The 16146-nt window shown below is 42.0% G+C and overlaps 3 protein-coding genes across 3 annotated transcripts; 1 reads left to right on the forward strand and 2 right to left on the reverse strand.

Moving 5' to 3' along the window:
* Positions 1 to 1775: 1775 nt before the first annotated feature.
* cldn1 (claudin 1) lies at positions 1776 to 3899 on the reverse strand. The gene is made up of 4 exons (XM_067253363.1): positions 3556 to 3899; positions 2796 to 2960; positions 2556 to 2640; positions 1776 to 2348 (listed from the first exon to the last, which is right to left on the reverse strand). The coding sequence occupies exons 1-4, from the start codon at positions 3776 to 3778 to the stop codon at positions 2186 to 2188; spliced, it is 636 nt and encodes a 211-aa protein (XP_067109464.1). The 5' UTR covers positions 3779 to 3899; the 3' UTR covers positions 1776 to 2185.
* Positions 3900 to 5436: 1537 nt separating this feature from the next.
* Positions 5437 to 6981, forward strand: zgc:153913 (carboxypeptidase N subunit 2). The gene has a single exon (XM_067253111.1). It carries the CDS (start codon positions 5437 to 5439, stop codon positions 6979 to 6981), a length of 1545 nt encoding a protein of 514 aa, XP_067109212.1.
* Positions 6982 to 13439: 6458 nt separating this feature from the next.
* Positions 13440 to 14614, reverse strand: LOC136959303 (transcription factor HES-1-B-like). Its single transcript, XM_067253603.1, has 4 exons — positions 14507 to 14614; positions 14300 to 14395; positions 14053 to 14140; positions 13440 to 13930 (listed from the first exon to the last, which is right to left on the reverse strand). Exons 1-4 carry the CDS (start codon positions 14612 to 14614, stop codon positions 13440 to 13442), a joined length of 783 nt encoding a protein of 260 aa, XP_067109704.1.
* Positions 14615 to 16146: the final 1532 nt, after the last annotated feature.

Here is a 16146-nt window from a genome sequence, read left to right on the forward strand (position 1 = left end):
GGAGAAGCGATCAAGATTAGAAGGTCACAGATTCCTTGGCAGCATATCCATTTGACCTCCCCCTCCCTAATGGGCTAATGAGTTTTGCAGCAGGGATTCAGAGCGCATTTTTCATGCCTTGTTGAACCCCCTTACGGCCTGCACCACAGCGAACAACACCTCCCTGATGTGGCTTTAGGCCTCCATAGCCCTACTAATTAGAAGAGTTCAGTGCTCAGGTGAGGTCCTTTTGAGCTTCCCTGGATTAGCTAATGTGTTGATCCCACCAAAGTTCCCCAGCTCCCCAGCAAGGCCAGGGTCATCGATACTGGCTAGGGGGTGTAGGTGGAGTGGCAGGTGGAATGAGATGAATGTCTCAGATTAGATTCCTAAATGTACTTGTCCTTTATAGGGCTTGGACATTCACCTTGAAATTATGTCAGTTCAAGACAGGCTAGGATGTAGAAATATGTGTAACCGAGAAACATCAAAGCATTTGAGTTCATGTCCCTCTATTGAAGCGAGAGGGTATACGATTAAACTGGCTGTTTGCCATCAATGTTGGTTGATTTGTTACAGATACAGCAACATCCATTTCAAATGTCTGTATGTGCCCGAGGCAGAACCACTAAGCCTGATTGCATTACCGAGCTTGGAAATATATAACCGGCCTACAATGCGGAACCCTTGGGTTGCTGCTCTGTCAATATATTTCATCAGTATGGAAGACTGTCTTTCCAGCTTCAACATGAAGATTGTAAAAACATCAGTCACATTAAGCTTTACAAACAAAATTGCATTGTGTCATGTACCAAGGAAGAATGTTGCACAATCTCAAACTGCTTGACACAACTTCCTCTCCATAGAAGTTACTTCCAGTTTTTCTCCAGTATAAACTTGCCTGTGCAAGCTACGGCTTGACTTCTTGGAGAGTTAACAACAAACACACTGTATCCCTCCTCCTCCTCATAGACTACTTTCCAAGGAATACTTCCATTAGACAAAATGTTACTTCTATCGACCTCTAGTGTTCTCAAGTGTAAAATACATGCCCTGAATCAATGAACTTTTGTCTCCACCCAGTGGTGGGAAGGTAATCTTTTAAATAGCACGGTAACATCCAGTAAACTGCGTGTTGCAGTGCAAAATTATTTTCAATGTGTCATTTCTATATACAGTAAATCGGTGCAATGTTGAATCACATGGGAATTGTTTTTACAACAGGCTTAAAATCTTTTAAAGTTTTGTAATTGATGTATTCAAAGTTATTGTTTGACATAAATACGTGTTTTCTTTACTTAAGTGTTACAAAGTTATAGAGTAAAGGTGTGTAATATGCAAAACGGTGAATCAGTGGGATCATGACTAAATCCAGTGGTGTTCACAATGCAAGTGAAGACATGTGGAAATTCTGAGGAATGCCTTTAGAAATTGCCACTCCCTAGCAGTTTCGAAGGCTAGGTGTACTTTTTATATACCTGAGGCTATACATTTTCCCTCTTAACATCATTACCTGGTATGCGTTCTAAATATGGACTTCCTTTGTATCAATTGAAAATTAAGAGATCCTTTTTTGTCAGGATAACTTTCATGAATGCCTTGAGTACTCATATTTAACCTGAGACACTAGATACAAGGTCTGCTTGGCTAGGACCAGGAACTAGCTACAAGGAACACCTAAAGTCATGTTGAAATGACACCACACTGTGAAAACAAATGTGTTTAATGTTGCACTTTGATATGATGTTGATTTTGCTGCACTGTACTGCACAAAAAAAATATTTATATAATATGTAAAAGTCAAGGCACATAATACATCATCTTTTTTGTAAACCATTACAAAACATTAAAAACATATTTTCTTACATGTCTCATTAAAAACACCAAATGTAAATTTTGCATCTGTTTCCACGATAGCATCCTTGCTCAGTACTATCATATATCCATTAAAAAGATTTAGTAAGGACATCAGACTGCACATATCACCTTATTAAAATCGTAAACGACAAACACAGTAAATGTAATATTCCACATTAAAAAGGAATGTATTGGGGAAGATATAAAATCAAATATTTGTATTTAACACCGCCACAGCAAGTGACTAAAATAGCATCGAGTAGTGCATGCTGCCAGTGTAGTTCCCTGAAAAGATGTGATGAAGAAATGGTGTTTCTCCTGGATCTCCCGTAGTTCATACTTTCTGGTTCTAAACACGGTCAGTTCCAGATGCAGGTCCAGGGCGGGATGGAGGGTAATGGGGAGACTTTGTTGGCCCCCCACTGGAGCAGTTGCAGCACAGGAAGGCTCCGCCTATGATAGTCAGGCAGGCAGCACCCCAGCCCACAAAGAGAGCCGCGCCAAACTCATATCTGCAGACACGTAGCTTGAATTAGTGAGATTACATGTATGGTTCAAAGCTGAAACTACTTCAGGCATGCAATGCAATTAACAGGAAACACATTTGGCTTTGAAATATAGAGATTACAGAAGGTGAAGATTCATCATTGTGAGAGTATATATAAAGTGCATTCCTGAGTACGACAGGTGTTCAATCCAGCATGAAGGGATGACCTCACCTGGCATTGGTGGGAGTGAAGGGGTCATAGAATTCCTGAGCTATTCTGTGTCCATACCAGGACGTACCCACTAGAGCAAACAGACCTGGGAAAACATGAAATGAATAATGTCAGTATTGACATTACGCTGAATCATCTGAATGTGAAACAAGGCCACTTGAATGATTTGATACATCTTCAGTTTCTGACTTGAATGATTAGTCCCTCAGGATAGTGAGCTGCTGTAGACTGAATCCTGACCTGAGATGATGAACATGATTCCTCCAACCATGGCCACCTTGTTCTTTTGCTGCTTCTGGTCCTCCAGAATAGTGGTACACTTCATGCCCACGATGGCCACCAGCATGGAGATGAGGCAGATAATGATGGAGACGAGCATCAGGCCTCGCGTGCCCTGAACCATGGCTTGAAACAATAACAAGAACAACACCAAGTTTCTGTGTCATCATTAGTGCATAAAGCCAAGTCCTAAACACACTGGCAGTAACCTAGAAGTCAGGTTTTTAGAATACCACTGGGAGTTTATAAGCAGTATATTTTTGACTCTCAACTTCATATAAAGTTGATGTCATGAGTATCCAACCTCCAACAGTTCAACCCCCACAATTCAACAAAACAAACTACAAAAGTAGCGATAAGGTCAGCTAGGGTGTTGCTGGAGCTAAGGGTTCATTGCTACCATGAGTAGCAAGTTTGGTTATTTCTGGCATTCACAAGACCTGTTCCTACATGCACCATTCTTCTCTGGAGGCAGGGGAGGGGATCACAGAGCTGGGAGTCAAATTCTTTTGAATTTGGTTGAATGTGAAATTGTAAATGTTACCAGTTTGAAATCATATATATGCCCCATCCACACATGTGCCCCAACTTTTTTGTTGTTGTTGCTACATAATTTGTCTATTAGTGTTTTATGTTTTCACATCTCTGTAATTAATACAGTAACATTAAAATAAAAGTTTGAGATACTTGATATAAAAGTTTGAGATACTTGGTACAATACCTGGTAGATGGAGAATTGAGTCGTACACTTTGCACTGGACTTGACCGGTGCTCTGTGAGACGCAGGACTTCCATAACCCTTCATATATGGCTTGAGCCGTTATAATGTTGTCTCCTGCATACGACGACATCTTCCATTCGGCCATGACAGTGGATGCTATAATTCCAATAAAGCCAACGAAAGCCAAAGAAAGACCGAGGAGCTGCAGTCCCGCGTTTGCCATATTTGCAAAACACAGAAAAATATAAAATTAAACAAATGATAAATGGGTATAAAAAGTTAAATACGAACGAGATAAGACTACGCGTGCTTCAGATGAAACGAAGACAAGAACCGTGGCACAATATTTCAAGTGACGACTTTTGCTGTCTAGGAAAGGTGTATATTGCGCCAGCATCTTTTCAGACTCACCTTGGGAGGGTCCTGGAATAAGAGCTATGCCACCCCGTGGACAGTTAAAAAGTTTTTTTTAACTTAGTTTAGGCCTGTCTATAAATCCTATAGGCTATATATAGGATTAGCAGTGATATAAAAACAATACTTTGAGTGAGGGTTTTACGAGGCATCACTCACTGAATGCATAGATTATTTTACATTAAAGGGTTGTGTGATCCAGCTATCTTGTTCATTTGCCATTCATTCTTTTTCTACGAAAATTCTACGATTTTAAGAAGATAAAAATGAAACAATACATTTGTAGTTATTAATTTAGCAGACACTTTTATCCAAGTCGACGGACAAATAGTTAATTTAGTCAGTACAACAAGAACCAGAAGTCCACTGATCTAATAGTAGTTCAGGGTTAGTGCCTATACGCTCTGTATTTTTTACCAGTACAATGATAACAGCATCCAAAACATCATCTCAACAACAATGTTACATAATTCTGCTGATGATAGGAAAGTGCAAGAATAACAACATATTATCAAGGTTCTAACATCTAAACATCATAACACATTTGTTTGTGCTTGTTTACAAGACAGTTCCACATTATCAGGATGTCAAATAAAGCATACAGAAAGGGTCGAATTTGCATGCTGCATACTAATGTTATCGTAAGCATATCATCATAGTGGCCTATGATGATTATTATAAACTTAACCCAAATCAATAGCGGTTCTGTGAATTTTGTTTCAACAATGTCCAAAATGCAATCTGTTCTATTACCCTTAAAATATGAATGACCCTATCAACACTACAGTTTCTCCTTGCAATTTTCCATATTTTCAGAAACATACACACTGTGCACCTGCACACAGTATCAAATGTTAACATCCTGACAATATTAACATCCGAGTAAAAAAAAATGTATATTGATATTGATTAATTTATAAACATGATACGAACTATATCACATGTATACACCTTATCCAATCATCTACTGTAATGCTCAGTCCCTGCCAATTTGTAACTCCACTTACGTGTTCACGAAGTCAAATGGTTTTGGAAACCAACCTCTCTGTCGTGAACCAATGATTTCATGACATACTCAGACTAGCCAATGACAGAAGGCTTTGTCTTGCTGAAATTAGGCCTCTTCTCTGTGGCATGTTTGCAGAGTGTGTTGTACTCAATGTGATTGACGGATTTCGAAACTAGTTTTTTCTCCATTCTTCTAGCTGGGACCTTTCTTACAACGAAGGTATTTTGTAAAGTTTTTATTGGAATCACAAAATAAGAATCTGCTAATGTTTAGTCCAAATACATGTTTTACTGTAAACAAAGTTTCTCAGATTTTCTTCACAATACAAGATCAACTTTGCTGTCATATCAGCAGTCAAATAAATTCTCTTAGATTTGTCATTGATGTTTTAGGTTCAGTCAAATTACTTATTGAATCTAACCACACTTAATTACTTTTCTACAGTAAAAATTGTTAAAATGGACAGAAACATTGGCATCACACTTTGTCTGATGCTAAAGCTCTGTTACCAGGACCACACAATGTCTGAAACACATTGTCCTGCACGATGCCATTGTTTCACACCAACTAGAGCCATCTGTTCTGAAGAGCGCATGTTAACAATGCCCAGGAACATCTCGCAGGTGAGGGAGCTGGTTGTCATGACAACAGGACTAAGTTACTTGGACACAAACACCTTTCAGGAGAACCCCAGACTGGCCAAGCTGGTCTTCCTCAACAACCTCCTTCGAGAGGTCTCGGTCAGGGCATTCGATCCCTTGCCGGGGCTGGAGGAGTTGGAGATCAGTGGCAACTCTTGGCTGGAACGTTTGTACCCGGGCACATTCAGGAAACAGGTCAACCTCACCAGACTCCTGCTCAATTTCAACAGGTTCCAGACTGTGACTCCTGGCATCTTTGATTCTCTTCAGAACCTGGAAACACTGCAGCTGAAGGGAAACCTTATCTCCCACCTCCCCGGCCTCCTCTTCCAGAACCTCACCAGTCTCCGCTCCCTGGACCTGTCCCAGAATGCACTCACAAGAGTGGATAGAGAGCTTCTCACAGGCCTCACCCAACTGGAGACCCTGATACTGGGCTACAATCAAATCACTGGGCTCTCGCCAGACTCTTTTCACAATGTATCTCAGATGAGAGAGCTCTACCTGGATGGAAACAAGATATCAGACCTCCCCCATGGCATCTTTTCAAATTTAACCAAGCTAGAGGTGCTGAGTCTTCGTGGAAACTTAATCACAAATGTGAGTCACAGAACCTTTCCTTTCAGCTTGAAAGAGCTGAATCTCAACAACAACAAGTTATCTGAACTCTCATTCAACCCGTTCACCAGCCTGACAGCTCTCACTCAGCTCTACCTATCCTCCAACCGGCTGCATGAGCTTCCGGTGGACTTGCTCCGGAACCTCACAGCCCTGCAGGTGGTGGACCTTTCTGACAACCAGCTCACCTCGCTTCCTGAGGAGATCTTCATGGAGTTGAGTGACATCAAAGTGGTCCACTTACACAACAACAACCTGAGCTCCATTAAACCCCGACTGTTTGAGCACCAGGTTCTCCTGGAGCAGCTCTACCTCTCACAGAACAACCTTCAGAATCTCCCACTGGGCCTTCTTGACTATTTCCTGTCCGAGAACATGATCAGGTTACACGGGAACCCGTGGAATTGTGACTGTAACATACAATACATGTACGACTGGATGGGAGAAAACCACAGATATGTGGAAGATCTTAGTAAGATGCTTTGTGCAGGCCCTGTGCCTCTGAGGGGACAAAGTCTGGCTTCTGTACACAGGGACCAGTTAGTCTGTCCCATGCAGAGGAGCCCACAGCCCAGCCATTGCACCCTCCACACTGATAATGACACTTTGATCATCAAGTGTAAGGTTGATAAATGTTCCCCTTTGAAGCTCAAGGTTCAGTTATATGAGGATGATGGCCGTACAGCTGAGTACATTTTTAAGAATGAAACTTCACAATGTAGTAACAGCACCATAACTGTGTAGCTTGTACTTTAGCATTTTGACTTTGAATTTGAATTGATGTGTTTTAGTTATTCAGTTAGTTTATACCATGTCATATATATGCATCCTTTTTGATGCTAGTTATTGATGTACTTTCGAATACAATATCAATAAATTACTTTGTATTTGAGTGGTGTGACAAAAATATCAATGCTATTTAAAGTGCAAGGAGTTCTAGCCAGGTGAAATGTTTTCTGTATGACTCCACGTTGATGAAGTATCTTCTTGAGAGTAACTGTCAATATGACAAATAGACCTGCATAGCAACAGCTGATAACCAGCAACCCCTGCAGAATTTTGTCAACTCAGCAGGGAGATAAGAGAGGTGGATGAACTTATTCCAGTCAGGTTCAAAGTTCAGCCTTTAAGTTTTAAAAACAGCGTCACTACCGAATTGGACTTAGCTACACAGTCAACTTCATTATTTACCCACTGCTGCAGTGGTTGATCTTTCCAGCAGATGACTCCAGCTTTCTGTAACTCAAACAAGCTCCTTTTTGGCTTGTCTCGTAATTTATAACAATTAAATGTAGATCATGAAGGGCATTCTGTTTCGTCAATAAACTAGATTTGATAAGACTAATCAAAAGAATTTCTCGGCATAGATAAAAATAAAAATAAAGATTATAATAGTAAGTTAGGATAATTGTTTTGTGTTTTTTTTTTTTACAGAACACAAGTAGTTATGCAGGTGCTTACAATGCCTTCACTCTTTTATTCCGGTTTTAGAAGTTGATGGGACAAACAAGTCGTCTCCAGAGACACGTCTTCACAGTCCACTGCCTCTGAACACTGGACGGGATGGTGGGACAGGGGGAGAAAGGAGAGATAGAAGGGGGGAGGAGGGAGGGAGGGACAAAGTGAGGCACACAGATGGCAACACCTTGAATACGGCACTCTAACCCCAAAGTTTACAAGGGTCAGGGGTCGTTGGGTCAATTGGGTCCTTGGTCTGAGTTGAATGACATCACAATTCAAATGACATAGTAGTGGCTTCCAAAGCTTGGAAGGCTGGTTTTGGTAATCCCCCTCTGACCAAAACTAGGGGCAAACAGAAATTCAACGATGAAAATATTGTTACCCTACATAGGCTTGTCAGTTAATGAGCTCACTGGGGTAGAAGGATCTTAGATCCAAAATCCCTCATCAGCTAATTAAAATAATGGAGGTACCATTTTAAAATCAGTTATCAATCAAACACAATGGACACCACATCATAAAAACAATGAAAATACAATAAAAATGTGTGTTTTGAAAACTGAATGCTGAAATACAGACTTGCTGAATGACAGTAAAAGCTGCTTTCAAACTGATGACACAGGAACACGTACTGGTGACCTACTATGAATATCACAACAAATAAATATTACACAATTCAGTGAGCCTTGGCTTGTCATTGATTACTATACATAGCAATACAATCCATTCAGTAAAACCATGTAATTAGCAGTTACACTGTTACTATGTTATTGTAGACATTGCCATGGCATTGTAATTATTAAACCCTGACTGTTAATAACTCACAGACCATTAGTCTGTATACATAAACACAAGCTGCGCACCACCCCTATAATTGGCTGGTGTCCAGAGAGCAGGTCAAGTGGCCAGATTAGGATTTCTCTTTTACACACACACACACACACACACACACACACACACACACACACACACACACACACACACACACACACACACACACACACTCTCTCTCTCTCTCACCCCCCCCTTACTCACTCATACACACAAATCCCCCCTCTCTGTTTTTCCTTACTCTCCTGGAGTGTAATAGAGTTCTCGTCACTACCTATTCACCCATCAATATCCATCGCTGACACTCTCTAGAATGCAGAGGAATTAGAGGGCAGATTTACAGCAGCAGGGTGTTGGCGCTATCCTGTGAAGGTGGATGAAAGGCTGTCTTTAACCTCCCAGTCAGATCCCAGCACTCTGCTCCACTCAGAAGTCAGTTAGCCCTGGACACCATACTTCACACAAACCCTCGTCAGCTGGGCAGGGGGACCAGGCATGAAGATCTGGGCTGTGGGGGTTGGGAGGGAATTATCTAGGGGAGACACACAATGTCCAGACAACACAATGCACCGGGAGGTTTCCCACAGAGTTTTGAACAGCGAGGGAGAAGAGAGAGTTTGTGAGGGCATAGTGAGGTCTAGGGGGACAAAGGGCAAGGGTCATTAGAGATCCACAGGCTGAGGGAGCAAGGCTCCCACTGGTCATTTAAGACTGAAACAACCGAACCAGTTTTAACCTACCCGAGACTGACTCCTCCTTTTGCAGTGTCTGCTATCATAAACATAAACTCGTCATTGATTCAAATTGAATCAAAACGAAATTATATATCGGACATATATAGTGTGCACATTTGGGGCACGTCAATGTCAATGTTAAGAATATTGCTCATAACATATTATTCCTAACATTCAATGAATTTAAGAAATTCACATTCGGTCATTTCTGAAGAAATGAGCTATGCGTTCAGCCGAATGCTACCACAGGTAGCTATTAGGTCTCTTTCTCAAATGACAAGAAGGAGGAGAAGAGAACACACACAGTGACACTGTGACCCACATCCCTTAAACACAAATGGGCCATTTGGCACTCTGTCTTGGAAAACGAGGGTCAGTGTTTATTCCTCCGTGTGCCCAGACCCCCTAGAGAGGGCTAAATGAGTGTCTCTGACCAAATTAGAACAGCTGACCTGGTGCAGATGTTAAGTGGTCGAGGAGACATCACCCAAACTGGTAATCTCCTACCTTATTGGTGCACTGCGCTTTGTATAGTCATCTGTATAACAAGGGGCTATAAGCTCCTTATCATCAAATTACAATTATTGGGGAAGAATCAACAGAGCTGGGCTGGAGGAACCTTGCTTTTAAAACTGTGACCCTGGTTTTGTTTGCAACACTCCAGATGGAGAGCTTTTAATATTCACATCACCACTGCTTCATTGTGTATCCTTGATTCTAATGAGGAGGTGCTGAAATACTTTTAGGACTTCATTCTTCCTAACGAGACAACTAATCTCCCCTCTCCTACAACTCAATTCCTCTAATTACAATAAGATTAATGGTGACAAAACACTGGCAGAAGGAGTCCAGGCTTCTTTATGATATCCACAGCAATCCAACATGTGTGAGAACAAAGTGAGATTCAGGAACTCAATCCCACAGGACGTGCTTCACTGGCTCATGTCTCATATCTTGTCAGGCGTTAGACGTCATAGACCAGCTTCCACCAGTTCCATCCAACCCCTAACAAACCAACCATTTTCTCAAAGATGTATCACGCATGAGAACTCTCTGTAATCTCTATCAGCTAAGGCTCAACTCCTTCCCCAGATGCTACCCGCATGGCCTTTCTACCCTGTCTGTCTGGGCAGACCAAAAGGCAGAGGCCGTAACTGAACCACCAGAAGTTATGGGACGTCTCACTTTGAAGGGACACCTGCAGTGAAAGTGTATCTTTATGGTCCTGTTCATAAGTCCTTATGGGCAAAAAGCCAAGCATGGCAAGGAGCAGACTGAATAAAACCTAAAGACACCTAACCCAACAACATCTTTGATGTCCCGATAGCGAGGGATGAATTACGGTGAGGTTTTTGGATACAACCGTTATCCTACATTAATGGCTTCGCAACAATAAATCAGACCGCGTCAATGTAATATTGTCACATTGACTTTCGGTTCACCCCGAAGACTGAAGTATGTTGTGTTTTACGAACAACATAGCAACAACCTAAACAGTCAAATTAATCTAATTGAAAGAGATTTGGAATGAACTTAGCCTCTTGTTTTGAGACAAGAATGTTGACTCACAACAGGGTTCAAGTGTATCTGTGCCTATCGCCACCCTGGTATTTAATGAGGAACTGCTGAACCCCCAGAAATCATTGTTCTATCTCCAAGAACAATAACAGGCCGGTTCACCACAAAGGCAGTCCCGGCAGAGATTTCCGGTACACGTCAGTAAGATAGGTTCTCCCATAGCGGGGTTCCTGTCAGTGTGTCACTGACTTTTTGAAGAATGACTCATCAATCATGGATCCCACTGAGGGGCCTGGCCTGAACTAACTCTGCCTAGCCTTTACAGAATATGGGGGAAAAAAATACATCAACCTGGGGGGATGGGAGAAGAAGGCGGGAATGAGGAAACAGGCAGGAAGGAGGAGCAGAACAACAAGGGCTACAGAGGGTGACTGACACTGTGGGTATTTATCAGTGAATGAACCTTCTCTATCCAACCCCATTCAACGTTCCCCACTTTATATCTCAAGTATCAGACCCATAGCCATGGAAGACCCTGACAGGAGCTTGAGGAAAGCACCAACCTGTTTTGGAGCTTTCAAACGATCCTCTATGTTCTCTGAGGGACGTTGCCTGATGCCTGAGTTTTCTTAAAGCCTTATAGAGCCTCCAGGAACACACAACAATGATCCTTTAGCATGGTGAAAGTGACAGCATGCCCCCCACCCTACTTCTCCCTTCGCACCATTAAACCTCTTCCTGGATAAACAAGAGGAAGGTCTTTTATGAAGACTGAGAAGGCCACAAAGAGAGGAGCCATTGAGCTGCTGAGGGGCCAGCCTTTGTTTTTGTGTTTCAGGGGCTCCTCTAAAAGGGGAGGCACTATTTGGCTTTTAGTGCTCCCACACCAGGCTGCTGTGTTTGGTCAAAAATACTTAATTGACTGTCATATTTAGTTTTGCATACGCAAAACAAAAAAAGAATTGTAGACAAAATCTATTTTGAGATGTAGCACAAGTGAAGCGCTAAAACCTACCAATGCGAACAATTATTGACATTGTTTTAGTTTCAACTTCTCCTCAAAAATATATCATGTCAAAAATGCAAATATCCTGGAGTGGGTGTGGTGCTGGTGATGGGACACTGTTTGGGGCAGCAAGCTGTTTGAGCGGCCCTTTCTTATTGAATCGACTGACAGGCACCTGTGACCTCTAGTCAAGCCCCCCCCTCCCCACATCCCTCTGTGAACACCTCACACTGGACACACACTGGGGCTGTCAGTCCTCTAACTCACTGCTAAGTGGACAGCGCTGGCTCCTGCCTACTAAGCTAAGCCACTCAGATCCCATGTGCAAACATAGTCTACACTTCCTGTGTGAAAATAGGATCACTGGAATTGAATTACGAGACTTAAAGAATATTTCCCCTTAACAACTCCTTAACAAAGTTGATTTGAGAAAGAAATACACGATTCAACATGTTTTCAGACCACACTGTTTGAGTCCCAGTCTGGCTTGTTCACAGTTGTTACAGGTGCTACATATCTGGTAAACTGTGTTTCTCTCTTCTTTTTCATCTTCTCAACCTAGGTGGGAACTGGGAACTCAATCTGGCAACCCAAATAAACGTTGAAATTTGAATGGCCAATCCCTGTTTGCTCCCTGTATAACCTTCCCCTCAGACCAGCATAAACAGTCCTGTCCTGTTTGTTTCCCTGTCCGGCAGACAAGCTTGCACGTGTCAGGCTGACTGCCTACCTCCCTCCCTGAGCTGGAAGTGCATCTGAAGGGCAGAGTCATTCTCACGGCCCCCTCTCAGGTTACCCACCTCATCTGGGAGCTATTTATTCCCAGACGGAGGTTGTTACGGACTGATGTATTCAAGATGGATTAAGAGGGAGATACTTCTTCATGGAGCGAGGGCATGGGTTGTTGGGTGGGTGTTATGTCCATGCCTAAATCTCATGATGTCTCATCAATAAATCAATATGAACTCAAAGGTGGGAATACCTACACATGAGGAAACATCAGATTGCTACATGGGGTTCACACACTTTTAGATCAATGGGTTTCAATTACTTTTTCATGACTTGAAACCTTATTTCCATGACCAAAATATTTATATTTATACAGTATATGTAATCTTTTCTGAATCCACATTTTAAAGGTGAGAAAAAGTATGCCATACACACAGCTGGTCTCCAAACAGGTGTTATTTTGTGCACATTAAGGTACAGGCCTGTGTGAAATACACATTATAACTTCCTTGACTGCTACGGGTTTCAATGGGAACCCTGTTACACCTTCCACTGAGCAAAGGTCTATAATACATCTTTAGGTCAAGAATATGGTGTAACAATTTTGAAAGTAGACTAACTGAAGTTTTGAAGGTTTCAATAACAATTTATTGATCCAAAAGGATAGCATTAATGATTGAACAATGCAATCAATCTCATAGCACAACGACATCAAATGAAAAATCACCAATGAAAAACATAAATCTCAGTCACAACATGTTTTATCAATTACTTGAAATCTCTGTAAACATTACTCTTAATTTCTTAATGGGAAATGCATAAACTGTACACAATATATACAATAGCCTAGAGGCCTCAACAAACGTAAGATGTTTTTGTAAAACCAGTGTAATGTCTTTCAAGTCTAATGGCGCGTCGGAACGCTACCATGGTCTCCACACTGAGTCTAGAGTGACCGAGGGCGCGCCAGGTGACATCGCCACGGCAAGCGCTGGATGGCCGCTTTGCGCATTTAAGGACGCCAGAGCTGCGCCGGGAATAAGGAAAGCAAAATGTCCATCGGTTGTCGCCGGTACAATTTGGAGGCCACTGTATAACTTAAACGCCTCCGGGTGGATGCTGACGGGCGAAACACTTTTGCAGGGCATTCCATTCAACTGTGGAGTAGCACTCGGAATATGTGCAATGGCTTGGGAAAGCGCCGGTTGCGGAGGATATGTGGGAATCAGGCGCTGAGTTGCGTAATTCACCGGGTTGATCTGCGACACGCAGCCGGCCAAGTGGCTGAGAAGTCTAGTCCTGACCTCGGCGTTGACGCCTTCACACGTCGACAGAAAATGAGTGACTTCACCAATGCACTCGCTAAAACCCGCTCTGTACTTGCCCATTAAGGATGGATCTAAGTTAACAGCAGCTGTGAAGGAGAGCAATTAGCGTTAGATTACAGCAGTCATCATCATGGTCATTATATTATTAGATGATACCAGATATTATGAAATTATATACGAAATCAATGGTCCTTAACAAAACTCATACCAGTCATTTGCAGACGCTGTATGTTCCTTAGGTGTTTCACTGTCATCTCAAGAATGTCTGCCTTCTCAAGCTTCGAATTTCTGGAGGTCTAAAATAGATATAAGACATTCCACTTTTAAATCACCTGTGACTTCATGCTTAGCTTTAAAATTCCACCACAGTATAGGCAGTGGCCTCGCTGGGTAAGGATTTGTCGTTAGGCATTCAAAGTCAAGGATGTTAAAGATGGTGTAATCTTTGCACTTACGTCCTTCTTTAATGCCTCTAGAATAAGAGTTTTTAGCTGACCCAGGCTGTCGTTTATTCGTGCTCGTCGTCTCTTCTCCATTATAGGCTTTGAGGACTTAAAGAGGAAAACAAACATGAATTAAACACCATTTATATGGAGCTTATGGTCATTATAAAAACACGTTTGAAACTAAGTTTGTTACAATAATCCGTTGATATACCCTACCTTTCGGTGCTCAGAGGCAGTTCTGGGTTTATCCGGAGTGCCATTAACGCTCGCAGGGGTGGCAGCAACAGATGATGGGGATGCTTTTCCAAATGTATCGGCAGGCATCTTCGACTTCGAGGTAAAATATCCCAAAACAAGCCAAATACACAAAAACTGAAAAATTAAATGAAGTGGGATATCCAGTTTATCTCCCCTATTTACTTCGCATCACAACAAGAGATCACAATGTGATCCACAGAAACTTAGCAGAGTTGGCAGAACACCTTGCTGGTTTGTAAAGCAACGTCAATTTTTTCCCGGTCTTATTTATAGAGCCGAGCTCCACGCGAGTGGCTCGTGTGAAGCTTCACCAAAATTTATTCTCACTGCAACTTTCTACCAATGACCGCGCGCTTGCTGCTGACGGGAGACGTTTGGCTCGTGCAAGAAAGACGTCTATTGGCTGCTAGGTTGTATGTATGGCACCTTAATATGGATCCACGGCGCTCTTTCTATAAAATATATAAATTGTAAAACAAAATGATAGTACTTTATTTAATGAATGTAACATAATTAAATGTTATTGAAAATTCGAATTATGTTATTGTCATTTCACCTTTTCGTAAAAAATGTTTTCGTACAGAATAGCTGTAGTCAATGTGAGTGATTATTTCGTGTCAGATTAAGCCGATAGACAATATAGAACAAATTCTGTCGTCGTGTTCTCGATTTTCTTTTCATTTATGATGTTTGCCTTTCAGAGATAACCTTTCAACAGTAGTATTTCATTTTTCTCCGTCTTTAGAACAAAGGGAAGACGTCAATACGTCTAATGGGACCTGCTGTGAGCTTTTCTGACAACTATGTTCCATCAGAACTATCTCCATCTGGTGCAGCTCAAGGTTATCACTCAGACTTTTCCCCCTTCTCTTGATAGACTTCAGATGCCTTCATGTCTCCATTGTAAAGCTCCTTAAACCTCAGAGGTGAAATGACCCCAAAAGCCAGGTCAGGGTCTGCTCCATATACTTCCTATGGGTCTGCAGAGTAGCGCTAACAGTAAGGGGTTTGTGGAGTAAAACCCTGTGTATAAAAACAATTCTAATATATTTAACAATGCTAAGACTAAATGTATATACAGTTCAGTTTTAATTGTCGGTGAAACACGTATTAAACTGTCAGTAAGTATGGTCGAAAACTGCAATGCCTTCATCTGATCCCAGTTTATCTACTTGCCTCATTACCTCCTAAACACGCTCCCTTTTTCACACAACCCCCTCTCTTCTGAACCTCCCTTGGGGAACTACATAAACCATTAGGGAGGAGAGAGCAAGCACATTTATGTGCTATACTTTGATTTACTTTCCGACTTTTAATCGGAAACATCTTCAGTTGGCTCTGGCCGTCCAAGGGACGAGGGGAAGGTGCAGGATTGGCGGAGAGGCCTCGTACTGACCCTTTATCAGTCCTGTTCTCAATGAGCCTGCTGGTGGAGCAGAGACAGCGCTTTATTGTGGCAGTGATCTATAACTATGCTTTATGGCACACTCCAGATCTGTATCAGTATGGGAACCCCAGCGTATGGAGGAGAACAGAGGTGCAGGGTCGGCCAAGCAGGCTTAGAAAGCTATCGAAGACCAGCAGTGTCTGATAACCAC

This window comes from Osmerus mordax, chromosome 16 (assembly GCF_038355195.1).
Source record: "Osmerus mordax isolate fOsmMor3 chromosome 16, fOsmMor3.pri, whole genome shotgun sequence".
Taxonomy (NCBI): domain Eukaryota; kingdom Metazoa; phylum Chordata; class Actinopteri; order Osmeriformes; family Osmeridae; genus Osmerus; species Osmerus mordax.

Excerpts from the sequence above, each read along its gene's own strand:
- cldn1 (XM_067253363.1), bottom strand. The coding sequence starts at position 3,778 with ATGGCAAACGCGGGACTGCAGCTCCTCGGTCTTTCTTTGGCTTTCGTT. Across the intron at positions 2,961-3,555 it reads CTCAATTCTCCATCTACCAG|CCATGGTTCAGGGCACGCGA; the intron begins GTATTGTACCAA and ends TATTGTTTCAAG. Across the intron at positions 2,641-2,795 it reads AATCATGTTCATCATCTCAG|GTCTGTTTGCTCTAGTGGGT; the intron begins GTCAGGATTCAG and ends ATGTTTTCCCAG.
- zgc:153913 (XM_067253111.1), top strand. The coding sequence starts at position 5,437 with ATGGACAGAAACATTGGCATCACACTTTGTCTGATGCTAAAGCTCTGT.
- LOC136959303 (XM_067253603.1), bottom strand. The coding sequence starts at position 14,614 with ATGCCTGCCGATACATTTGGAAAAGCATCCCCATCATCTGTTGCTGCC. Across the intron at positions 14,396-14,506 it reads CTGCCTCTGAGCACCGAAAG|TCCTCAAAGCCTATAATGGA; the intron begins GTAGGGTATATC and ends TTCCTCTTTAAG. Across the intron at positions 13,931-14,052 it reads ACAGCGTCTGCAAATGACTG|CTGCTGTTAACTTAGATCCA; the intron begins GTATGAGTTTTG and ends TCTCCTTCACAG.